At 41.9% G+C, this 27650-nt stretch overlaps 1 protein-coding gene and 1 pseudogene across 2 annotated transcripts in view; both read left to right on the top strand.

The window, feature by feature from the left end:
* The window catches only part of LOC102823711 (mitochondrial peptide methionine sulfoxide reductase-like), a 689887-nt gene extending 675117 nt beyond the window's left edge, over positions 1-14770 (top strand). For both annotated transcript variants that reach the window (XM_006864334.1, XM_006864333.1), the window contains one exon: positions 14606-14770. In XM_006864334.1, the coding sequence (XP_006864396.1) occupies positions 14606-14770 (165 nt within the window). The remainder of the gene's footprint in view (positions 1-14605) is intronic.
* A 1953-nt stretch (positions 14771-16723) lies between these two features.
* LOC102842872 lies at positions 16724-17932 on the top strand (annotated as a pseudogene).
* Positions 17933-27650: the final 9718 nt, after the last annotated feature.

Genomic DNA, 27650 nt, shown 5'->3' with positions numbered 1-27650 from the left:
GTGAAACAAATTACCCAGTGCCAATAACATAATAGACATGAATTTCTTTAACTGCTCAGCAGTTCTGATGACCATCTATCATATTTTGCCTGAGACTTTCCCTGGATTAGCACTGAAATTCTCACATCCTGCAAGCCCCTCTGCCACCCAGTCTTGGGATGGTTTGGTCACTCTGCCATTCAAATTGAGATCAATCATAGTTCCTTGGTATGAATTGCTGAGATTCGTCCATAAGAGAGAAATTGTGGTGTTCAGAGAGTTCCTTTCCTGTACTGTATCCAGTATCCTAAACTTAAGCAGCTGGCAGTTTGCTTTAAGTTATTTTCTATTCAACCTTTTGGAAAGAAGGATCTTTCCTTTTAAAGAAATCTGTATTTCATCCTCAAGGTGAAACCTAGTGTCCTTGGCTTTCTCTGAAAAGTGACAAGTGGTTTTCTTTGTATACTAAGTGCTAAGAATATGACAAAAACAGAGATTGTAGTTAATTGATTTCAGATATGAAAAAGCAGATTATAACCCCTCAGAGATATAGACAGCAGAGAGAAAGAGAGACTCTCCATTTCCTGTAAGACTGAAAGTCATGAAAAGAAAACTCTCATAGGAAAAAAATCATTCAAATTCCTTTTCAAAAACAGCAGACTTCAAAGGAAAGACCAACTCAAGAGAAACCAGCAGTCCTGAATGCATGATTGCTGTAAATCATCTTATGGGTGGAGGATGCGCAGAATAATCCCGAGGCAATCGATGGTGTCACATTTAAGTCATACAACCTTGGACTCCTTCCTTTGGCCAGAATCAAGAATCCATAGCTCAGCCCAATCCAATCATTCCAGCCCATTAGGGTGCCGCCATTTTTAAGACTCACAGTAGAGAAGAAGGAAGGACCCAATTCCTCCTGCACCCAGGAAATGGTGCTTAGGATTTGAAGGTGTGAGGAGATGAAAGTTAACAACTAAACAATGGAAAAACAAGCAGTAGCTACCTCCTTTCCCTGTGGTCTCTGCCTAGGCCCAGGCCAGATTTAAAGACATTGTTGCAGGCAGGCAGGTGAAACACAGTTTCAAGTGATTCCTTTTAATCTTGGAAAGTCCTCCTACATGTCATTGTGAATGCAGGGCAGTGGAAAGAAGTAGCTGGGTCACCTTAAATAGGTAATCCACAAAGTGTTACCTCTAAAGACCTCTCCCTCTCACTCTGCTCTCATCTCTTCCACCTGGTTAGCCTGAATTTCTTGCAACCTGTCTTCCAGGTCCTCCAAGTCTTCCTTCACCCCAATCTAACCTTCCTGCTTATCTTCAGTTTCACCATTGCTTTATTCATGCCTTCTACTTAACTAATTCTGTGCTCTACTACTGAAACCACTCACTTGGTTACTAATTTCAAATATTATTTTTTCAAGTCCTGCAAGATCTAGTTGTCTCTTAACAATTTATAGTTCTCTTTTGAAGTTCTGTATTTATTCATTCATTTTGTCCCCGTTGCTTCTATTTGCTTGACATATTAATTATGGTTACTCTAAAGCCCTTGTCCCTTGTCTGCTACCATCAGTATTTGAATTCTTTATGAGTCTGCCTCTATTCATGACGGAACATCTAATCTACTTTGATATTAGTGTGTTGTTTTTTGCTATTGAGTCAATTCAGAATCAGAGGAACCCTATATGACAGAGGAGAACATTTCATAGGGTTTGGTTTCCTAGGTATAATCTTTAGGAGAGCAGATCACCAGGTCTTGTCTCCCAATACTAATAATACTAGGATATTAGTATAGCTTTACCAGATTTCTTTTGGTGGTGTTCATGGTGTTTCTTTTCTGTTATTGTACTTTCAGCGTGCCCCAGATTCAGGACTCCTCAGTATGCCTTATTACCAACCAACCTCCCTACTCCATTCTTCTGATTCCGTAGTTTCCTCTGTTTAGAATAGACCCTTCACAGCCCTCACAACCAACCATTTTCAGATTCCTAGTTCATTGCCCTCCTCCTTCCTCCTTGCCTTCAAAGAATTCAGTTTCAATATAATAGCACATTCCTCTGCCTTGCACTGAGAATGTTCACATTCATGTATACCTTACCTTCCTCTAGCAGAATTCTGTTCTCCTGTGGACAGAGTGTTTGATGGTCAATGCGGGAAAGGGAAGAAGTCTGTGCTTTAAAGCTACTGCTCAGAATTGGCATGTGTTGCTTTCACTCACTAGTCAAGAGGGTAACCTGACTCCACAAAGGAGAAGGGATTTTGGTGATGAGTTTGTAATGCGGTCTATGACATGTGTTCTCTAAAGCAGAGATGCTCAAATACTGGATATGCACATGAATCACCAGGAGAAGATTTTAAATGGCAGGTTCTCATTCAGTAGGTCTGGAGAGGGACTGCTGGCCACCTGTCCACACTTGGAGTAGTGAGAAGAGAGAGCTTTGGATCCTCATGGATCTCGTGATCAAACTGAACTCTTTCCTTCCTCCCTGTTCTCTATGGAGACAAAAGTCAGCTTTTAGTTCTCTCATTTTGCACTGCAAACCAAGAAAAAAATCTCCTTGACAATCAAAAGACACTTGTGATTTACCTCAAGGGTGAGGGCAACTAGGAGGAATATATAATGAAAGCCATTAATTGTTTGACAAAACTGCAGAATCTGGGAAAGGACAAAACACAAGAAGTCTGTATCTGTTCTAAGAAGCCAAAGTGTTCCATCTAGAGGCCATCCATCTGCATAAGCAGGTTATTACTTTTTTAATGGACTAAATTAGATCTAATTGTGTCACCTCTTTTTCTAGTTCTCCTCCTGTCAGTTTCACACACTAGTGCAGGCTTGCACTGATTCTGATTGGGCCATGTAAAAGCTTTAGCCCCTTTTAGCTCCACTCTCCTTGTCAATGTCCGATTGTTGTTTGCTGATCTTTTGCTTGCTCCGATTGCGTCTCCTGGCATGTGCCAACAGTAGGGGGTAATTCCGTTATCATGGAGTCTAGCATCTCTCTAATGGTATGCTGAAACATCATGGACAGGGGCAACCTGTTAACCAGTCCTGCACACTGGCAGTTTTGTAGGTGCTCTGTGCCCTGCTAAACCTGAAATACGTGAGCCTAGCTCAGCCTGGAATCAGCTATTTCTAGTAGTTTTAGTTGAAAGCTATGCCAGTCATTTTATATCCTTTCCCAGAATTTTTGATTGATGGCAATCCGGCTAGCCAGAGCTGCCTGTGAGGGGGATAAAACTGCTGACTTGGGTACTGGCATTGACTAAACCTTATAAAGCCAGCACTCTGTGTGTGTGTGTGTGTGTGTGTGTGTACATGTACATACATACAGGATGGCAGCAGAGCACAGATTTAGATGGGATTAAAGCTGGAGGAACTGAAGGGGGTCTCTCCTTTTAGAAGGAATCAAGGAGCTGATATGCCCAGTATACGCCCCCTACACTTACTAGAGGGCAGAGTGAGAACTAAGATCCAGGTGTCCTCATTCCTACCCAGACACCTGTCTTCTAAAGAACACCTGGGTGGCTTTCAGATAGCAGTTTCAACTTGGGTTTTTGGAAGTCAACCCCCCAATTTCCTTTGGGCTGAGTATTAGTGAATTGAATTTCAGTTCTCAGAAACAAATTCTGTACCATTCAAAAAAAAAAAAAAAGTGATCCTAAAATAAAATGAATTATATAACATACATTTTTACAAACAAATGTGGAAAAATCCCAACACTTAAGATAAAGCTAAATCCTTTGGATGGATGGAGGAGATGAGGTTTGCTTGAATCAGATTTATTGAGACTAGAAAAGAATAAGAATCTGAATCTGAGTCTGATGAGCTGCGAATTGCAGGTAACTTCTTCCTTTCCTGGTGACTTGCCCTATAGTGAGCACAGACCACACACAGCTCATTGCTACAGGACCTTCAAACTGTGATCAAAATTAGGATCAGCTCTCTTGGAAAGGTTCAGTGCCAATTGAATGTGATTTGAATACTTTCAGAACTCTGAATGGTAAATGCAGGGTGATGGCAGGGTCCATGATGATTGTGGACTTGGCAACCATGTCTAGAAGCTCTGATCCTGGGGCCCATGGTTATACTCCAGAGGGTCATAGAATCCTTTGAAATTATAAACAAATACTTGATTGAGGACTTATGTGGAAAGAGTATTATTCGTCCAAGGTAGGGATTGAGTTATCACACAGCACCCTCATGTGCATGCACTTGTATACACATGCATATGAGTCCACGTGAATACACAGCCATGTGCAAGAGTACAAACACATTCTCCTCTTCTCTCATACATGGATAAGAGCCTAGAAACCTTGCTGTACCCTTGAGTTCTGGACTGAGTCAGTGTCTCTAAATCCAATCCTGCTCTGTAGAATTCCAATACAAGGTTCTTAATGACCTATTTTACTTTTGATACACAAACAGTATAGACTAAAATCCATGGGGTTGTACTTCTCCCACAGTCCCCAAATCCAGAGACAGCATGTTGGAATAGTCTCCTACCCCCTCACACCCCCACCCCTTGGCAGGATTGCTGACATGACTGAGATACTGCAACAAGCAACACCCTGAAAGTCATTTCTGCCACAAGGGAGAGGCCCAGCAAGCTCCTCCTCTATGTGCATTAGGTCATAGAAATGGAGCCTGGCTCTTAAAAAATGGCAACTCTTCTTTCCTGACTCATTGAATACGTCATTTCCGGAAATCCTAGAAATTGATTATACAGGATACTGGTTTGTGGAATTCAGTATTTGGAAGGTATAAATCTCTCTAAGTGGATGCAAGGCAAGCAATCCCCCCACCTCACTTTATTAGGTGATCTTAGGCAAGATCTCTGTATTTGTTTTCCATCTTTAGAATGGAATTATTAACCCATTGGATCAGCTGAGGCAGAACACATGTTTGGAGTGGGTGTTTTCACTACTGTACTCCTTTTGTGATTGCTTAGAGTTGCTTAACATCACAAATAAGCAGATTGGAAAATGTCTAAGTAGCTATTGTTGTTGTTGTTGTTATGTGCCGTCGAGTTGGTTCCGACCCATAGCGACCCTGTATAGGGTTTCTGAGGGTGTAAATCTTTACGGGAGTAGAAAGCCTCATCTTTCTCCCGCGGAGCAGCTGGTAGTTTCGAACCGCTGACCTTAAGGTTCGCAGCCCGATTTGTAACCACTATGCTACCAGAGCTCCTTATAAGTAGCTGTTGTAGACAGTGCTTATTTTGGAGCAAGATGTGTCATTTGACAAGTGAAAAAAACACAAGATGACCTGTGAGGTGAGCACCATCATGCTTTGAGTTCCAGGATTGTGAACAAAGTGGGGAGCGATTCATGATTCAAGTATCGTTGTTGTTAAATGCCATCAAGTTAGTTCTGACTCATATAGACCCTTTATAGGGTTTCCATGGAGCAGCTAGTGGATTTGAACTGCCGACCTTATAGTTGACAGTCCAGTACCAATCCTACAGCATCACATAGGACAATCCATTTCTGAAACTCTTTGTTGTTGTTGTTAGGTGCCATCGAGTCAGTACCAACTCATAGCGACCTTATGCACAGTAGAATGAAAGAAACACTGCCTGATCCTGGGCCAACCTTATTACTGTTGCCACACTTGAGTCCATCGATGCTGCTACTTGGCCAATCCATCTTGTTGGGGGTCTTCCTCTTTTTCTCTGATCCTTCTCCCTACCAAACATGATATTCTTCTCCAGCGACTGGTCCCTCCTGACAATATGTCCAAAGTATGAGAGATGAAGTTTGGCCATCCTGGCCTCCAAAGAGCACTCTGGCTACACTTCTTCCAATGTGGATCTGTTGGTTCTTTTGGCAGTCCATGGCACTTTCAATATTCTCCTTCAACACCATAACTCAAATGTATCAATTCTTCTCAGTCTTCCTTATTTCTATTGTCCAACTTTTGCATGCATATGAGGTTATTGAAAATACCATTGCTTGGGTCAGGCATATCTTAGTCTTCAAGCTGACATCTTTGCTCTTTAACACTTTAAAAAGGTCTTGTGCAGCAGATTTGCCTAATGCAATACGTCATTTGAGTTCTTGACTGCTACTTCCATGAGTGTTGATAGTTGATCTTAGGATAATTTTAATAATAAACTTTCCTTCACAAAGGGAAAGATAATATTTTCATCTGACCACTTGGGGCAATGGTCTTATACTAGTAATGGAAATAGACAGGAGATGGAGGTTTTAGACCTAGCTTGGCTTGTACTAGTGAATGGCTTTGAGAAAGCATCCTCCCTCTCTGGGTTTCAGTGTCTTCAACTCAGAAATAAGATTAGTCATACCCAACTCTTAGTCACGTTAAATAGGCTCATATTAAATAGAGAATTTGAAACCTTTTTGGAATCACAATAGTTGTGGACAAATGCAAGGGCTTGGGATTAATGCTGGCCTGTCTTGACAGATTTCTAAGCCTACCTACTGGGTATTCCATCATTGCCTGCACTGCTGTGTGCATGCAGACTACACATTTCCAGTGTGGTACAAGAGTGTGTCATTTCCATGCACTATGCTGAGTATGGTAGGGTTCTTGAAGAGTCTCACTCAGCAGTGCTAATAATAAGCTGGTTAGCAGGTTTCAGTAAGAGAAAGACCACATGTTCATTAATGTTATTAAAAAGAAGGTTCTGAATGGCAGCCCTTGAAGGCTGGATTTGGCTCCTTGGGCTCCTGCCGGCAGAACATCTGTAAGGGAATGTGGCATTCTGCAAGAGTGGCTTGTCCTGGAGACACCTGTTGGGTGTGAGGTGGCTAAGGCCTTCCATAAGCTGAGAGCCCTCCCAAAGCTTATTGGCACCCCCTTCTTTTCCCACCCCACAGAGCTCTGCTGCTGCATACATGGGGAATACATGATGTATAACTGGGGACTCACTTAATGAGAACATGATGAGTGGACTAGTTTTTCCCTAGGAAAGGGTTGATGGGAAATGGAGCCAATACCATTGACTAGTTAAAATATGCCAGTCTGTGTGTTATCTCTAATTCTCTTAATAGCACAGTGAGCTAGATATTGTTCCCATTTTACAGAGAGAAAAGCTACTTCCATGTAGAAAATGATCAGAGAATGAGGCATAAAGCCTTCATAGAACTATCTAAGAAAGCGGGGAAGGTTACAATCTGTGAGGGAAACATGACTAACCAATTCTGTTAGGTGACCTTCCAAAGATTTCCAGAACTATCTGTCACTTCCATGTGAGCTCCTTTAGTTAGACTCCACTGGAGGGGCAGGGGTGGGGTAGTTGTCATAGAGTCAAGGACAACTCCTGGCAACCCCAGGTGTATGTGTGGAGAGAACTGTGCTCCACTGTGATATATAGATTGATGGGTGGGCAGGTAGGCAGGGTAGATAGTTAACTCTGGAGCTGACTTTGACTCATAATGACTTTATGTACAAGAGAACAAAGTGTCCAGTCTTGTGTCATCTTCAAATGGTTGGCATGTTTGAGTCCATCCTTGTGGCTACTGTGCCAACCCATCTCACTGTGGGTCTCTCTTACCCTTGTTTGCCTTCTACTTTACCAAACATGATATCCTCCTCTAGTGATTGATCCTTCTGAGGATATGTTCAAAATATGTCAGGCAAAGTTCTGTTGTGATCCATAAGGGTTATATTGATGAATTTGTTTGAAATAGGCCTTTCTTCCCACTCTATCTTAGTCTGGAAGCTGTGCTGAAAACCTGCCTATCATGGGTGATCCTGCTGACATTTGAAATACTGGTAGCATAGTTTCCAAAATTGCAGCAACATACAAGTCACCACAGTATGACAAACTGACAGAAAGGTGATGGTATTCCACTTACTTCTCTCTAAAAAATCAACAGGAAAAAGAAATGTCACAAAGAAAGAAATTTTGATATATGTTTTAGTGTCAGTATGAGTGGGAGATAGAGAAATAAGGGTGTTGAGTATTAGGCCGAGATAACTCCTTCCTCTAGAGCTTGTCCTGAGGGAGGAACCTAAGAGAGAAGGGGCTGCAGGAGACACTTTTGGTGCCAGTGGTGGGTGCATTAAGCCCTGGAGCCTAAAAAGGAAAAGGAATAGTTGGGCAGGGATGATGGTTTTTCTTTTTCCTATTTTCTCTTCTCACATCGAATTTCTTTCACTTGTTTTTGCCCTAATTGCCCCACAAATGGGCAGAGTTGGCCCTGGGACTTGGCCAGCAGGAAAGCGTATTTCCTGGAAGCATCCTAGAAGGACTTTTGAGCCAATCTGGGCTGTCACTTGAACCAAACAAGTCCTTTATAGCCTTAACTTGTTCCCCATACCAAAGCACGGCTCTGTTAGAGCCTGAAGGAAGGTACTGACCCAGTACTACAGGCAGCGATGATTAGCCTGGGTACCACTCAGAGATTCATCCCAGGGAGAAAATCTAGATCTTGAGGCCACAGAGTTCGCTGCAGCACTTCTCAACTTTTTATCTACTATAGTGTTCCTATTGGTAACCCACAATGATGAGTCCAACCTCTTTCTTGTAAGTTAACAAAAAACCTTTATAACTGATGTGACTCCTCATTTCTACAACCATTAATGACTATATCAACAGTGTGGGCCACACACCTTGGACTGTGAGAGAGGCAAATCATGATAATGCCATTCCAGACCACTGGCTTTTTTTTACATTGCTTTCCTCCAATCCTTGTAGGCAAGTGAGAGAAAAAGTGATGCAATGATCAGGGTAGCCTGCAATCTGCTATTTATTAAAGACATGTAAATTGCGTTAAACCAATATCAGTAGCAATTTTATGACCCATCTCAAAACTGATAGGGACATCCTGGTGTAGGTGATGCTTCCGTGAAAAGAGTCAGAACACTGGTTCCCCCTTCCTTCCCCACCACTCTCTGAAATACACTGCATAGGCATAGGGCCAGACTGACTTTGGAGCTGCCCAGTGGGACCATCTGGAACCCAGAGATAAGAGCCTTCATCTCTCATTTCCACTTCCTCCTTCACCTACCTTAACTCACCCCTACAAAAGGGAAAACTGGATTTATAGGGAGCCATGGACTATGCTGTGGAAGATATTTGTTCCTCCCTACATAAGCACAGCCATGATCTAAAGAATAAACCCAGCCACGAATTTGGCCAGGGATCTGTGATGAAGAAAGTGATGGCCTGAGCTTCATGTCCCCTAGTTCCCTTTCTCTGTTCTCTCCTAGATCCTAAAGGAGGTGCTTTGGCTTTGCACATTAACAGGGTTTGGTTCTTATTAAGCCAGGTAGAAATCCCAAAGATCAAGAAACTCTTCAAGAATCCGTTGCTCATTTTATATGCATTCATTTCATATCTATTAAGAACTGAAACAAACTATAAACAAAATAGCCCCCATTCTCAAGGAGCTCAGGGTCTAGTATGTGTATTGTCAGAGGGGCGTTGAGTGAGGACTTAGTGAAATACAATGCAAACCACACCCATGGCCATAGAGTCACCTCCAACTCATAGAAATCCTATATAGGGTTTTCAAGACCATAAAACTTTATGGGAGCAGACAGTCTAATATTTCTCCTATGGAATGACTGATAGGTTTGATCTTCCGACCTTTCAGTTAGGGGTCCAATGTGTATCCTACAGAAATCTTTAGTGAAATAAAGGATAAGTGCTATATTAAAGATATGGTGGTTGTTGTTGTTAAGTGCCATCAAGTCGGTACTGACTCATAGTGACCTTACGCACAGGTGAACAAAACACTGCCCGATCCTGGGCCAACCTCACTACTGTTGCCATGCGTGAGTCCATCGATGCTGCCATCTTTCTCTAACTCTCCTTCACTTCTGAGTACTGTTTGCTTGTGTTATAAAGAACTTTACCTATTTTCCTTAATGTCCACTCTCTTGCACTCAACTTTACCATATCTTTGGTAGTATGGTTGTTGTTGTTCTTAAGTGCCATCGAGTTGATTCTGACCCACAGCAACCCTGTGTGTGTAGGGTTTCCGAGGAGCAGCTAGTGAACTTGAACCACCGACCTTGCAGTTCAAATGGCTTTGTAGTCTGGCACATTAACCCACAGCTCTGCCTTAGAAAATTGGGAAAGGTTTTATAGAGGTGGTGACATCTAATCTATGTCCTCAGAGATGGGTAGGAGTTCATGCAACAAGGATGAGAGGAAAGGACTTTCTAAGGAGGTTCAATGCAAGAGAGTGGAAATTAAGGAAAATAGGTAAAGTTCTTTATAACTCAAGCAAACAGTACTCAGAATTGAAGGCGAGTTAGAGAAAAGCAAAGATGAGGCTGAGGAGGTGGAGTGAAATCTAGTCAGGAAGGACCATTCATATTCTAAGGCACTAGGGTGAGATTTTTCTCTCCATGGTTTAACCAAGTGAATTAGTAACACAAGGTGGCACCATGAATTAAGCGTTGGGCTGCTAACCAAAAAGGTCAGCAATTTGAATCTACCAGTCATTCACTGCAAGGGAGAAAGACCTGGCTGTCTTCTTGTATAAAGATTTATAGCCGGGGAAACTCTATGGAGCAGCTCTCTTCAGCCCTACAGGGTTGCTATGACTTGAAGTTGACTTTGACAACAGTGGATTCGGCTTTTGGTTTGTTAGTAGCACATACTTTCCCAGATTCTATGGGGACTAATCAGACCAAGCTACAATCTTTGAAGATCAAGAAGCCTGCAAGTTCCTGGAGGGAGGTATCATGTTTTATTTAACCAGTAGCTTCTGCTAAGCAGGGGTATGCTAAAAGGGTCGTGGAATGAAAGCAATTAAAATTGACAGTTGTAAAAATGAAAGTCTTGAGACATTATTTATTTTTTTTTTTTTTAATTTTTTTAAATGGCTAGAGTAAATCACTGCAGAATCCCTTGCATCACATCCAGTCTCTGGTTGTCCAACAAGAGGTGGAGAAAAGACACAGAGCCTGAGAGGTGTCTGGGAGGGACTACTTGGTACTGTGAAGATGCAAATAAGAAAGCAAGGGACAGGGATTATGGGGGAAAGTGGAGCATGTGAAGGAAAAAAAAGCATACTAGATCATGATTTTTCTTGTTCCTATTTTCTCTTCTTTCCCATTCAGTTTTTCTGTTTTTACCTACTCTCCTTCCAGTTTTAGTGCAGAGGGTTGTTGTTGTTGTTGTTAGGTGCCATCGAGTCGGTACCAACTCATAGTGACCTTATGCACGGCAGAACGAAACACTGCCCGATCCTTGGCCAACCTCACTGTTGTTGCCACGCTTGAGTCCATCGATGCTGCCACTTGGCTAATCCATCTCGTTAGGGGTCTTCCTCTTTTTCTCTGATCCTCCACCTTACCAAACATGATATCCTTCTCCAGTGACTGCTCCCTCCTGACAATATGTCTGAAGAGATGCTAACCAAAGTCTGGGCTTAGTGAGAGCTCCTATCAGGAGACATGACTAACTAACTGACAGGGGACCAGTTGACCAGTTTTTATGGACTAGCAAAATGTGTCTAAAGTGTTTCAGCTTAATGCAAGGTGCTGGAGAGCAGTTTATAGCTCCATCTTGTGTAGAATTTCATTACTGCTTATTTCTGTGCTGATTTCCCCCCCTCCTCTCAGGTAAAAGTGAAATGTCTGCCATCTTGTGGCAAATGACTGGTATTCATGGTCCCTGCTTGCCAGCCTCCCTTTCCACTTACTGTTTCCCAGGACTTGGCACTGTCTGGGAACTGTCTGGGACTGTGTTGATTGGAGACAGTGATACTGGATGAGCATTTGTGTCTGACATCCTGACTTGGGAGGCATCTGTCAGGGGGAGGAGGAGCCTGGTTGATAAAGCTCACTGGGAGAATCCCCTTTCCCTTCATGTCCTTCCTAAGCAGTTTCTCAGAGACGATGGCTGTGAAGACCATTCTTGTTCACACAAGGAGAACCACAGTTTGTAGAGGAGAGAAGACAGGTAGATAGGCAGTCTGTGGGGAGGTTGCTATGGTTTGGTCCCCTACAGAAAACAGAGGTGAACCAGGAGAGTGAGCAGAGGCATAGCATAGAGCAGCTCGGGGAACTGTAGCCCTGATGTGAGTGATGAAGTACACAGGGAAGGTGGAAGTTCTGATTCTTTGGCCATAGTGGGAAAGCCTTAAGGCCAAAATATAAGGGTCATGACAACAGTAGGTATGTGCCAGAGTAGAGCATTTTGGGTAATAACTGGAAGTGAACACTCTCAATAGGTGATATTTGAGACAATGTGAGTAAAAGCATTCAGAGGATAATTACACATATACCTTATTTGTGGTCTGTAGATCTGCTGCTGGTGTGAATACAATGAACTCCATTTGCATTGTAAATCTGAAAGCCTCAGGATAAAACTTTCAATCTGATATTTGGATCCAGCAACAAGAGATGAGATATAATTTCAGATGATTCCTCAAAGTTTCTGGTTCTCTGACTGTACCTTGGATCCATAATAAATCCTGGGTTTATGATTATCTAGTGCTGCCTGAAGCAGCTCACACACCATAAGTTTCCATTGCCACAGCCACAGGTATCCCAAAGCCTTCCTTCAATAGACTTCTTTCTTTCTGTCTTTCTTTCAAGTGCTAATGATAATTTAAATGAATGTTTTGCCACCACACACCACACCACTCATTGTTTTCCACTAACAAGGAAGACACCATTCCTTGCCTAAAATCTGACAGTGTTGGATTTTCATCTTTTAGGTTCTGTTTCCTGAAAACAATGACCTAATACTGTTAGTTAGGGAACCAAAGTATTCCTGATATTTCAAGCAGAATGGGTTTTACATGGGAAACTCATTATCCACAGAATCATTACAAAGGCTGCTGGCATGAAGGTCAGGGAAAATCACCACTAGGTATTAGAATGTCAAAAGGTCACAGAAGTTGCCAGAAATTATTGCCATTAAATCCTGTTGTTCCAGCTCCAGAGTGAATGTGATATTTAAGAGGATGGCAAAGCCACAAGTCTGCTATCTGCAGTTACAAGTTCTCATTCTCACAGCTGTGACTGAAGAGTAATGGTGTCTTCTTTTATTCAAAACAATAATAATAATAATAATCATAGCATCAACACAAAACAACATTACCGTTAAGTCGATTTCTATTCCTAGCTACCCTATAGGAAAAGGGTCAAACTGCCCCATTGGATTTGCAAATCTGTAGTCTTTATGGAAGCACCTTTCTCCCTCCAAATGGCTGATGGATTCTAACAGCTGACCTCTGCTAAAGCCGAGCCCTTTACCATTCTGCCACCAGGGCTCATCTCCTTTCAGGTAGCCTTTCAAATTTCATGTCAGTTTGTCTCGTTAGTAGAAACTAAACTGGAATGTTACAGGCAAGAGAATGTGGGAAATGTAGTTTCCAAGCTTTCAGCCTATGCTAAAATACCAAGACAAGCTTAGAATATCAAGGATGCAGAAACTTAGTATCTGACATACAGCCTTAAATGTGGGTGATAATAATAGTGCTTCCTTTATATGCTTGTTGTGGAGCTAAAATGAACACTTGTGAAGTCTTAGTAAAAGTATGGCAATATGATAAACTCTCAATAATTGCTAATGTACACAGAAAAGTCATCAAAAGTGAAGTAAGAATGACTCCTTATTCTCATTTCTAACCTCTATGAGAACACTGTTTCTGAACGATTTAATCACCAATCCATCCTCTTTGTCTGAATCCTGTTCCTTACTCTCCCAGGCCTGCTTGGATTGTCAACCCACCTCATTCTTGCTCATTAAAAAGGGAAATTTCTCAGGAAAAGCCAAAGCAATAGAATAGTGCTGAACATTAATATTAGAATCATATGTGGCAGATTTGAGAACTTCATCTCAGTCAGAGTCTGGTCAAACAGACGGCCTTGTGCTCAAATACTCTATAAGAATTAGGACACAACTGAAATCCAAAAGGGAGAAAAAAACAGGCTAAAACCCACAGGGGGAACAATTTCTATTTCTTAGCCTGTCTTCTGGCCCAAATAGCTCTACTTTCCACCCCCACTCCTCTCTGTGTGTTCAGTTTCTTTCCCTTGCAGCAGATGCCACCAGACTATCAGGACTTAAACTAGGTCAGAAAGGGTGGTGCTGAGCTGACACAGGTCCTCAGGCCATGTCCTCCCCTGACCTGGCTCCCCAGGCTGCTGCCCAGTGGTCCTGCATAGTACCTAAATGACCCCTGTTCTCCAGGGAGGCCCTAGCCGGGTCCCTGCTTCCCAGAACCATAGTGATTGGGGGACTCCTCTGTTCAACCCTGGGTGTGCTGACCTGTGAGTGGACCAGGGTCTCTTCCTGAGCTGACTGGCAGAGGGCAGCAGTACCCCGCCCCAGACCTCACCCCCAGGTCTTCAGTGATGCCCTTCATTTCCTTCCACAGCAGTCCAGCTTGGCTCCCCTCACAGGAAGCTCATTCTTGCCTCAAGGGCAGCCAGGGAGCCACACTATCTGCTGTTTCCTCTGGGAAACTACTGAGGCCAATTTCAAACAGACCCACAGGGTGCCCCAATATGGAATTGAGGCAGCATCTGTGTAGTGGGTAGAGCATAAGTTATGGAGTCACAAACAGCGATGCCAAATCCCAGTAAACTGAGGCACAGGGAGGTAAGCAGCTTGTCTGGAATACACAGCTGGGAGGGAAGTGGCAGAGTCCCTGAGAACCACACCCAGGCCCTAATGACCCCTCTCTCTGTACAGGTTCTCTTCCAGAGTGGTTACGGCACCATCACCACTGACATCCGAGAGGGGCAGCACTTCTACTATGCAGAAGACTACCACCAGCAGTACCTGAGCAAGAACCCCGATGGGTACTGTGGCCTTGGGGGAACAGGGGTTTCCTGTCCAATTGGTGTGAAAAAATGATTTCTCCCTACATGGTCAGACCTTGAATTTCCAGCAAAAATCCATTCAACAATTTGGGTGATTCTTCTGTGAATCCTATCAGTGTCTTTTTGAAGTGCACAAAAGATATTTTTACAAATCTAGTTTATTGATATATAATTTACATGAAGTGCAATGGCAAGTTGCTTAAATGTCAATCTATCGTCTAATAGGTTTTGATGCAAGTAGAACTGTGAAATTTTTTAGATTGTTTGGGGTTGAAATAAGATAATGGATATGTTATGTTCCCCTTCTTGAACTCTGGGTACTTGCCTATGAAGCTAAGGAATTAAGCTGGGAGATTGTTGGGCACGCTGGGTGTGATGCTGAGAATTCTTTACTATGCCCTATTCTGTCTCTCAGATATGTGTGCCCTTCTGTGCCTTAAAATCTGCAGACATTTATAACCTCAGTGCATTATTCACCAAAATGCTCTGCTCTCCTGATCTGAGACCTGGGTACACAACTTCCTCTTCTTTTGTATCCCTCAAGCTCAACCTGTAGAGCCACAGAATAAGAGCCTAACAATCTCCTTCAATAATTATTAGAGCCAAGAAAACCCTGTGGAGCAGTTGAACTCTGTAATACATGGGGTCGCCTTGAGTCAGAATCGACAGGTTTAGATTTTTGTTTTCTGTGGGAGAGAAAACAAGTGAGTTAGTTTGATGAATTCTAGTGCTTTGCTTACAGCTATGAGAAATGCTTGTTCTAATAAAAATCTGCAGTCCAATAATACAAACTGCCTGATGGTTCTTCTGTCTTTTACTGGTTAGATAGGATATTTATAAGTGCTGTAAATAAATTTAAGAACTCAACAAGAACTTGAGAGGGAAAAAGCCTCTAGTAATTTTCCCCTAACTGGGGAATAATTATGTTTGCAATTCTGGAAAACATGTACACCTCTACCTCCTGGCAACTTTAGTAATACTAGATGTTTTCCACATGACTGTGACATCTGTGATGATTTCTTATTAGAATTATTTAGAACCTTGGTGGCACAGTGGTTAAACATTTGACTTCAACAGCTTAAAGGTCAGCAGTTTGAACCCAGCAGCTGCTTCATGGTAGAAAGAATGCGGCCATCTGCTTCCATAAAGATCACAGCCTTAGAAATTTTCTGGGGCAGTTCTACTCTGCTCTAAAGGGTTGCTATGAGGGAGACTTGACTCACCCACAATGGACTGAGTTGGATTCATATCACAGAAAGTTATTGTCTCCTGCTTGGGCTTGACACAGTGCACCACTTGACCCCCATGTACCACACCAGACTCATACTGTATTCTCAAGCAGTTCTCAGGCACCTCCATGCCTCAGCACAGGGAATGCCTTTCCACTTCCACCCACACCCTCATCCCACAGTCTCCCTTTATGGGCCTTCCCCACTGGTACCTGTGCTAGTGATCTACTGCTGCTATAACAGAACTACTACAAGTGATGGTTTTAACCAACAAACGCACTCACTCACAGGCTAGAAATCTGAATTCAAAGTGTTGACTCCAGGAGAAAGCTTTCTTTTTTTGTCAGCTCTGGAGAAAGACCCTTGTCTCCTTTCAATGTCTACAGACCTAACATTCCTTGAATATCTCCATGTGTCTTGGCATCAATTTTCCTTGGATCTAGGAGCTTCACAGTAAGGGGACATACGCCATTCCTGTCTCTTCTTTCTTAGTGGCACTAGGTCCCTCTGAGTTCTGCTTACCTGTTTAATCTCATTTATATATCAAGATAAAATCTAATCCAGCTTCTCTTTCTGCTCCTCCTGGTAAGAATGCACAGTCTGGAGAGGATTCAAGGATGGGGGTGGGGGGACTGAGAACAGGATTTTCCTCTTCCTCCCCACACCCTCCCCTTCCCAACTCTGCCCTCCTCTGGTCCTGGGATTGCACCCACCATGATGGAAGACAACAGGCAATCCCAGATACCTCTCCAGGTAACCTCTCCAGAGATGTGACAAAAATTCTCGTACTTCAGTTATGAATCAGATCGGACCCTGTAAAAGCTGTAAAATGATACCAGAGCATACAAGCAAAGGGCCTTATTGCTTTGTTGAATTTTATGAACACAGGGATGCAGCTGCTAATTAGCTGCTATGAATGGGAGAACATTTTTGGGAAAAGAGGTCAAAGTAAACTGGGCAACAACATCAAATAATCAGAAAAAAGATACTTACAGTTACTGCCATGTATTTGGTAGGGATTGTAGTCCAGAAATTACAACAGAAGATATCAAATTAGCATTTGCCCCCTTTAGTAAAATATCGGATGCTAAGGTAGTTAAAGACACGGCAACTGGAAATCCAGAGGTTATGTTGTATATCTTTTTTTATATCAAACAATGCAGAAAACATGATAGTGCATATGAGAAGTCGGTTGGGTGGTTGTCAACTCAGAATCAGTTGGGCCACACGTAAACCACTTGCACCAAAAAGTACACAAGAAAACAACACTAAATAGTTGAGACTTGAAGATGTAGTAAACCAGTCAAGTCTAAAAAAATTGTACTGTCTACTGAGGAGAAATTGCTTCCGGGTTAACAGCTCAGCTTATGAGACAGACATTCTCACCATTTGGACAAGTTATGGAAATAAGAGTTTTTCCAGAGAAGAGTTGTTTATCTGTCAGGCTTTCAACCCATGAAAGTGTACCTCATGCCATTGTTTCCATGAATGGTACTATGATTGAAGGTCATGTTGTTAAATGCTATTGGGGTAAAGGATCTCCTGATATGACTAAAAACTTCCAACAGGTTGACTATAACCAGGTGGACCAATGGACCCAAGTTTGGAAACCCCAAACAGTATGGACAGTATATAGCAAATGGTGGCAAATACCACCTTACAAAGCCTATGGACAGACCTGGAGTCAACAAGGATTCCGAGTAGATCAGTCACCTTCTGCTGCTTGGATGGGTGTATCTGGTGTTCAGCCTTTTAAAGGACAAGCTTCTCCCCCTGTAATATCTCCTCCTAACCAAACTGGGTATGCTATGGCAAGTTACCACGCACAGAAAGCATGGGCTTTAAGCAGAATTATAATTCATGATAGGCTTCCGTTTCCTGTGACATTCAGAAGACATTGGAAAATGGAGATATTTATTTTAAACAATCAAATGTTTGTAAACTTTAGCTCAGCTTTGCTTTGTTAAGTTCTGCCTTTTTAAGTTTTTGTTCATGATGGCTATGAACATGATTTTTCTTTGTGTACAAAAACAAAAAGTCAAAGACACACATAAAAAATGCAACCAGCCTCATTGATATCATAGATGCGAGGATTTATAAAAAAAATAATTACACCAGATCAGGGATGATCACATGATCAGAAGGGATGTGATTACATCATATTAGTTCTCATCTTGATGGATCACCACCTCTTAACTGTCAAACCACTGAGAACCCAGGCCCAGCCTAGTTGTCACCAAACCTTACTGTCATAGTAACTGTCCTCTTCCCAGCACCCATTCAAATGTCTGGGCTTACCTTCTCTTGCCTCTAGGTTATCTAGATTTATTTAACCTGTAGTACTAAAGTGATCTTTTAAATTTATTTGTTTCTCTTATTGCACAATGAGCCCTTAGGAAGCAAGCACTATATTTTATTCAGCATTGAATCAAACACCTTCATGAAGGACTGGCATATTGGAGGTGGTCGCTACATTGTGGCTGAATGCACAAATGACTAAAACATTGAAAGCCATCATGCCGATGATTTGTGACTGGGAACTTTATGCATGTCTTGCTTATAAAGATTGCTATTTCCCATGACCATCCTTTGCATGGAAAAATAAGCAGAGGAACTTATATTGTGGCCTTAGATATGTCCATCATTCTCAACTTCAAGAGGTAAGTGATATCTTCATTTTACAGATGAGACTATTGAGGCTCCAGTTTAAGTAATTTCCTCAATTAACTCTCACATAGAGAGTAAATGTACCAGCAGCTGCAGATCCTTTCTCATTAACTAAGGCTATACTTGGACAACATCTTCAAGCTATTTTGTCCTGACCCATCAATGAATATGAGCTGTAAGTCACAACTTACAGATGTGACTCCATGACTGGATATGGCATCCTTCTGCTCCTCCTCCTCTCTAGTTCTGCACCGACCTCCACGTGATTCATTGAAATCATCCAAGTCCTGGACTCAGGATGCCATCCACTAGACTCAGGATGCCACCAAGTTGTTTTATGTGAACCATACCACTTCACACATGCTCTATTGTGATCTATGTCAGGGGTCAGGCTGGGCTGTGAGTTAACAGGTAGTGGGAGTGAAATCCTCAACTCAGTGTCTTTGCATCAAACATGTAAAGTCTCACTTGAAGGGTCTTCTGTGCCAGTTTGTGGTAAAGAACAGGGTCCAATGAAATGGTGGTGGGATGGAAGGGCAATGCTTCGCCTTCCAGCCACTCTGCTGCTCCCCTGGGTGCACAGCTCCCTTGAATGTAGGTCTTGTGGGGTCCCTGTGCCTGTGCATCACCAGGGCCTGCCCCAGAGGGCTCGAGAGTCACCTGGGAGCTTGTTCATGAGGTCAACTCCTAGGGATGCTGGTTTTCTAGTCCTGGGGTGGGATACAGAGTTGTTGTTGTTGTTAAGTGCCGTCGAGTCAGTTCTGACCCATAGTGACCCTGTATAGGGTTTCCAAGGAGTGACTGGTGAGCTTGAACCACCAACCTTGTAGTTCAAATGGCTTTGCAGTCTGGTGCATTAACCCACAGCGCCACACCACTGCACCTTTAATAAGCTCCTTGGGGGAGTTCTGGTGCAGGTGGGCTGTGGAGCCACACCTTCAAAGCATTGATCCCACAACATTCCAAACTTTAAACTTACATATGGAGGAAACTTGGTGTATGTGAGCATATGTTGTTGTTGTTGTTAGGTGCCATGGAGCTGCTACCGACTCATAGCGACCTTATGCACAGCAGAATGAAACACTGCCCGATCCTGAGCCAACCTCACTTCTGTTGCCACGCTTGAGTCCATCAATGCTGCCATTTGGCTAATCCATCTTGCTGGGGGTCTTCCTCTTTTTCTCTGACCCTCCACCTTACCAAACATGATATTCTTCTCCAAAGACTGATCCCTCCTGACACTATGTCTGAAGTTGAGAGATGAAGTTTGGCCATCTGGACCTCCAAGGAGCACTGTGGCTGCACTTCTTCCAAAATGGATCTATTGGTTCTTTTGGAAGCCCATGGCACTTTCAATATTCTCCTCCAACACCATAACTCAAAAGCATCAATTCTATGGTCTTCCTTATTCAGTGTCCAGCTTTCGCATGTATATGAGCTTATTGAAAATACCATGGCTTGGGCCAGGCGCACATTAGTCCTCAAGCTGACATCATTGTTCTTCAACAATTTTAAAAGGTCTTGTGCAGCAGATTTGCTTAATGTAATACGTTGCTTGATTTCTTGACTGCTGCTTCCATGAGTGTTGATAGTTGATCCAAGAAGAATGAAGTCCTTGACAATTTCAATCATTTCTCCATTGATAAGAATATTATTTATTGGTCCAGTGGTGAGGATTTTTGTTTTCTTGACATTGAGATGTAATCCATACCGAAGGCTGTGCTCTTTGATCTTCGTCAGTAAATGTTTTAAATCCTCTTCACTTTCAGCAAGTAAGGTTGTATCATCTGCATATGGCAGGTTGCTAATGAGTCTTCCTCCAATCCTGATGCCACATTTTTCTTCATATAAGCCAGCTTCTCAGATTATTTGCTCAGCATACAAGTTGAGTAAGTATGGTGAAAGAATACAACCCTGTCACACACCTTTCTTAATTTTAAACCATTCAGTGTTCCCATGTTCTGTTCGAACAACTTTCTCTTGGTCCATATACAGATTCCTCATGAGCATAATTAAGTGTTCCGGAATATTCATATTTCACAATGTTGTCCATAGCTTTTCATGATCCACACAATCAAAAGCCTTTGTGTAGTCAATAAAGCACAAGGCAAAACATCTTTCTGATATTCTCTGCTTTCAACCAAGATCCATAGGACATCAACAATGATAGCCCTCATTCCACGGCCTCTTCTGAATCCAGCTTGATCCTCTGGAAGTTCTCTGTCAATGTATGCTTGCAGCCATTTCTGTATTACCTTTAGTAAAACTTTACTCACTTGGGATATCAAAGAGATTGTCTGATGATTTCCACATTCCATTGGGTCACTTCTCTTTGGAAAGGGCACAAATACGGATCTCTTCCAATCAGTTGGCCAGATAGTTGTCTTCCAAATTTCTTGTCAGAGATGAGTGAGTGCCTCCTGTGCAGTGAAAGATTTCAATTTTTATTCCATCAATTCCTGGTGACTTGTTCTTTGCCAATTACTTCAGTGCACCTTAGACTTCCTCCTTCAGTATCATTGGCTCTTGATCATATGCTACCTCTTGAAATGGTTGAATATTAACCATTTCCTTTTGGTACAGTGACTCTGTGTATTCCTTCCATCTTCTCTTGATGCTTTCTGCATCATTCAATAATTTGCCCAAAGAATCCTTCAATAACAAAAGTCGAGGCTTGAATTTTTTCTTCAGTTCCCACAGCTTGAGAAATGCAGAGCGTGTTCTTCCTTTTTGGTTTTCTGATTCCAGATCTTTGCACATTTTGTTATAATAATTGGCTTTATCTTCTTGAGCTGATCTTTGAAATTTTCTGTTCAACTCTTGGACCTCCTCATTTCTTCCATTTGCTTTAGCATCTCTATGCTGGAGAGCAATTTTCAGTGTCTCTTCTGACATCCATTTTGACCTTTTCCTTCTGTCTTATTTTCTTAATGACTTTTTGCTTTCTTCATGTATGGTGTTTTTGATGTCATCCCACAACTCTTCTGGTCTTCGGTCTTTGGCATTTAATATATCAATTCTGTTCTTCAGATGATCTCTAAATTTAGCTGGGATATAGTCAAGGTCATGTTTTGGCTCTCGTGGACTTGTTTTCATTTTCTTCAGCTTTAGTTTGAATTTGCATAGGAGTAATTGATGATCTGTTCCACAGTTTGCCCCTGGCCTTGTTTTCACTGATATGGAGCTTTTCCATCATCTTTTTCGGCAGATGTAGTCAATTTGATTTCTACGAATTCCATCTGGTGAAGTCCATGTGTATAAACGTCTCTAATGTATTTGAAATGAACAAATCATTGATTTTCCAGAATTCTATCATACGATCTCCAGTATCATTTCTATCACCAAGGCCATATTTTCCAACTACTGGTCCTTCCTCTTTGCTCCCAACCTTTGCATTCCAATCACCAGTAATGATCAATACATTTTGATTGCAAGTTTGGTCAATTTCAGATTGAAGAAGTTGTTAGAATTCTTCGATTTCATCCTCACTGGCTTTAGTGTTTGGTGAGTAAATTTGAATAATAGTGGTATTAACTGGGCTTCCCTGTAGGCACATGGATATTATCTTATCACAGACAGCGTTGAACCTCATGATTGATCTGGATATGTTCTTTTTGACAGTGACTGCAACACCATTCCTCTTCAATTTGTCATTTCTGGCATAGTAAACCATGTGGTCATCAAATTCAAAATGGCCAACACCAGTCCATTTCAGCTCACTAATGTCTAAGACATTGATGTTTATGCATTCCATCTCATTTTTGACAACTTCCAATTTTCCCAGATTCATACTTCGTACATTCCATGTTCCAATTTTCAATGGATGTTTATAACTGTTTCTCTTCATTTTGAGTTGTGCCCCATCAGCAAATGAAGTTCCCGCAGGCTTTTCTACCACAGGCTTTACTCCATTCATGTCATCACGGTCAACTCTACTCTGATGAGGCAGCTCTTCCTAAGTTTCATTTTGAGTGCCTTCTAACCTGATGAGCTCGTTTTCTGGCAGTATATCTGACAGTGTTTCTCTGCTATTCATAAGGTTTTCAGTGACTAAATATTTGGAAGTGGTTCGTCACTCTTTCTTCTTAGTTTGTCTTCATCTGGAAGTTCATCTGAAACCTGTCCACCATGGGTCACCCTGCTGGTATTTAAAATACCGATGGCATAGCTTTCAGAATCACAGCAACTCACAAGCCACCACAGTACGGACAAACTGACAGAGGAGTGGTGGAAGTGAGCTTATGTGTGAGTTTAAATATTTTTGTTATCAGAGCTTTTCCAGAGTGAATTGTCAATATAAGTAACAAAAGCCTTCAAGTCCAGGACAACCTATCTATGGGCCCAAGAAGCCATGAACTACAGTTTTAAAGAGAACACATGTCTTAACAATGTGTAAATCCTACATTCACCCAAAAACATCCTAAAGATCTTCTCATTTCTTTGGTTAAGATTATAAACTTCAGTAAGATATCGTGTCAGAGCTCTATTATATTAACCTACAAGTCACAACACCACTATAAGGGAATAGTAAAAATAAAATCACTACTTTTAAAGTGTATTCTCTCCTAAAGGCTCATGTAACCTTGTGTTTCAGTCAATCTGTCAACAAATATGTATTAAATATCTACCATGTACTAAGAACGATTCTAGTTATAGAGATACAGCCAAAAACAACATATACTCAAACCCTGTTAATGTCTTTATGTTGTTGTTGTTGTTAAGTGCCATCGAGTCGGGTCCGACCCATAGCGACCCTGTACAGGGTTTCCGAGGGTGTAAATCTTTACGGGAGTAGAAAGCCTCATCTTTCTCCCGCGGAGCGGCTGGTAGTTTCGAACCGCTGACCTTAAGGTTCGCAGCCCGATTCGTAACCACTACGCTACCAGAGCTCCTTATAAGGTTCATTATATTCAAGGCAAAGTATTGTGAACATAACCAATAAGCATGTAAACAGACAAAGATTTTTTCAGGTCCTGATAATGGATATGAAGATGATGATAAAATAGTGTTTTTAGGGGCTGTGGAGTCAAATTTTAGCTAGGGTGGTTAGGAAGACCTTCTGAGGTGATGAAACTTCAAGTGATACTTGAATGAGTTGAATAATAATAAGGTGGTAGCATAGCAAGAATGTTGTAAAGTGCCGTTGATTCGATTCTGACTCATAGTGACCCTGTATAGGATTTCCAAGGAATGACTGGTAGGTTTGAACTGCCAATCTTGTGGTTAGAAATCCAGTATTTATCGTACAGTGTTTACTAATACACGGAGCCCAAGTAGTGCTATGGACTAGGTGTTGGGCTGCTAAGTAGCAAGGTTGATTGTTCAAACCTACCAGTTGCTCCAAGGAGGGAACGATGAGGCTGTATGCTTTTGTAAAGATTTAAAGGCTCAGAAAGCAAAAAAGAACACTTCTACTCTGTCCTATAGGGTTGATATGATTCAGAATTGATGCCATGGTAATGGATTAGTACAGGTAGTAAAGACCCTTAGTAAATAAAAAAGTGATAACTTATCTCTGGGGGAATTGAAAAGATTAGTGGTACCAATGTAAACTTAAATGATGTAAAGGTGGTCATTTATATACATCTCCTGCTTGATAGATGATAAAACTAGGTGGGAATTGAATAGCTATAGATGTCATAAACTTAATCAGGTGATATGACAGTTGCTTCAGTGGTTCCAGATATAGTATATTTACTGGAAAAAGTTAACATAGCCACTGGAACTTAATATGTAGACATTGACCTAGCAAATACTTTGTTTTCTGTATCTATGAGTAAAGACTATCAGAAGCAGTTTGATTACACATGGTAAGATCTGCACTGTATCTTTACTGTCCATTCTCAAGGCTATGCCAATTCTACTTCCTGTCATACTATAGTCCAAAGAAACCTTGATCATCTCACAGAATATCAGTTTATCCATTACATTGATGATAGCATGTTAATTGAATTTGGTGAACATAAAAGAACAAACTGGTTAGACGGTAAGAGATTTACCACAAATTAATTCAGGGGTTGCTTGTGGTCTGGTGATCTGAAACTTTAGAGAAAAGTTTTTTGTGTTTTTTTTTTTCCTCCCTGGTCCCAACTTTTTTTTTTTTAAAGTTTTTACTGTGAGTTATGTGGGTTTACATGGGAGAACATAAATTTTACATTCATCCTATTGTATTTCGTTTCATTGCAATGTTTACAATCCCCTCCATGCATCATCAAATAACCGAAGGATACACCCAAAGGCCCACTCCCCACCCCCGGCTATCAGCACACAGTCCCTCTCCCTCCCTGAGTCCCGTGTCCCCAGCCACTCCATCTCTCCACATCATCGTCTCTGTCTCCATCCCTGGCATCACTGCCTCTCTGGGTAGGGTCCTGCTCTCTGTTCTTCTCACTTGATGGTCCCAGGGACCTCTGCTCCTGGGCTGAAAAATTAATCACTCTCCTCCTCTTGTCAAAAACATCTACCTCTACATTTCTGACCCTCACAGTCAGTGCTGATGGCAATTATTCACTATTGTACCACAAGACTCTTTTCCTTTCACCAGCACGGTCCCAACAGATTGGAAATCATTCAGTTGTGATTCTACCTTCCACTGCCCCATCTGGAATTAGGCTTCCTCTTGAAAGTTTGTAAGCCAGTCACTTCTTGCCTTTACAGACCCCCCTCCACCATTTTGGGTAACCAATATCTAAGTAGTCCATCCCTGTCAACCCTGTGTACCGAGGGGGTGGGAGTGATCCTTGCTGTAAAGATTTGTTCCCTTTTTTGAGCTACTACATCCATACATATAGGTAACGTTCATCCAATTGTGGTGGGTTACTTTTTTTTTTCTTTCTTTCTTTCTTCCCTCTTCTTCTATTTGAGTTCTGATCATCCAGCCATCAAAGCTAGGTCAAGTGGATACTATCTGCAAGTATGGGTGTTCATGTGCATCTCCCCTCACTTCATACCAGCTGGACACTTCATTCTCAGCTCTAGTCCTCTGTGGCCATGTCATTGCCTTTGGGTCTTGCTATAACTGCTGGCCATCCAGGTCTCCTCTCTGGTTCACAGGAGTCCATTGAATGTGGTTGGACTTAGATCCCAACTTCTTTGCTGTTTTTTTCTCCCTCTTCCCCTTATCAGTGACCAACATGATCACCAGCCAGACCACATGCTTACTCATGTATTCCCCTTGAGTCTTAGTCTTGGAAGGGAGTTTGCTCTGAGGAGACCCCACCACTTGCCTTGATGGCTCCTGGGTGAACAGCTTACTTGTTTTTGTAGCAATCAATCATACGGCCATTATTGTTTCTGATTTTTCCTGCTGGTCTTTCTTCACAAAGTATCTTCTGTTCTTCTAGCCATTCCAGGCTGGTCTACTCGTCCTTTCCAGTGGAAATTTCCCACCTCAGACATTTCTGGGTGGGGTTCTGGTTTCCACCTATGGTCTTATGCAATGCAAAAGCTCCACAGGAGGTCTCTTTCACTGGACAATTTCTAGCCCCCTTTAAGGTATTCCAATCAGTTATAGGCTGAAGATGGACTTACAAGCTTTCTATTGTGATGTTTCTGGCTATTCCTCCCCCCTCCAAGTGTCTATTTCACAATGGTAGGCGAGGGAAACCAAGATTCAAAAGACAGCCAAGCATCTTAACATTATTCCCCTCTTTTACCCTTTTAAACCATGCCTCAATCCCTGTATCCTGGGGCCCTGTTATTCCAATGTTGTGCATACATCGTCATTTACCTCTGTCCCACTTAGCCCATGAGAATCTGCCTGTTATCCCATCCACCTTGTTCTTCTATTTCCCTCCCCCTTCTTGTGTATTGCAAGCCCCCTCCCCCAGCACCCAAGCTTTCCTGTGTCTATTCCCTACCCTGTGCTCTATCTTCCCCTCTTTCCCTCCACTCCTCTCATCCCATACATCCCGGTGATCAGCAATTATATGTATAGTTTTTTGTTTTGTTTTGTTTTTGGTTGTTTTTTTCCCCTTTTGGGTGGGTTCTTTTTCTTAGTCTTTTAAAATAATGGTCTTATGCAGTATTTCTCCTTTTGTGACTGACTAATTTCACTCAGCATAATGTCCTCAAGGTTCATCCATGTTATGTGGTGGCTTGCAGCTTCCTTGTTGCTCTTCAAGGTAGCATAGTATTCCATTGTGTGTATGTACAACAGTTTGTTTTTTACCCATTCTTCAATTGATGGGCATGTAGGCTGTCTCTATCTTTTTTGCTATTGTAAATAGTGCTGCTATGAACATTGGTGTGCATATATCTACTTGTATTATGGCTCGTATTTCTTGTGGGTAAATGCCAAGTAGAGGAATTGCTGGATCATAAGGTATTTCTATTTCCAACCTTCTGAGGAAGTGCCATATTGCTTTCTAGAGTGGTTGGACCATTTTGCAATCCCACCAACAATGTAGGAGGGTCCCAGTCTCTCCACATCCTCGCCAGCATTTATTGTCCTCTATTTTTTTTTTATCTTTCCTGTTATTGCTGGTGTGAGATGATATCTCATTGTTGTTTTGATTTGCATCTTTCTAATGGCTAGTGATCGTGAACACTTCTTCATATGTTTGTTGACTGCCGGGATCTCCTCCTTGGTGAAGTGTCTGTTCATGTCCTGTGCCAATTATTTAATTGGGTTATTTGTCCTTTTCTTGTAGTTTCCTATATATTTTAGAAATGAGTCCCTTTCTGATGTGTTATTGCAAAAGATTTTTTCCCATTCTGTGGGTTCCCTTTTTACTCTTCTGGTGAAGTCTTTTGATGCATTTTTTAGTATGTCCCAATCATCTGTTTTGTCTACTTTTGTTTGTGTAATTTAAAAAATGTTTAGTAGGCTGTGTATGCCCTGGATTAGAGCCCTCACATTTGTCCCTATTTTTTCATTGATGACCTTCATAATTTTGTGATTCACATTTAGGTCTTTAATCCATGCTGAGTTGGTTTTTGTATAGGGTGTGAGGTAAAGGTCTTGTTTCAATCTTTTGCATATCGCTTTCCAGTTCTGCCAACACCATCTGTTAAAGA

Source organism: Chrysochloris asiatica, unplaced genomic scaffold (assembly GCF_000296735.1).
Source record: "Chrysochloris asiatica unplaced genomic scaffold, ChrAsi1.0 scaffold00064, whole genome shotgun sequence".
Lineage (NCBI taxonomy): Eukaryota > Metazoa > Chordata > Mammalia > Afrosoricida > Chrysochloridae > Chrysochloris > Chrysochloris asiatica.
This window is presented reverse-complemented; position numbering and strand designations above follow the sequence as displayed.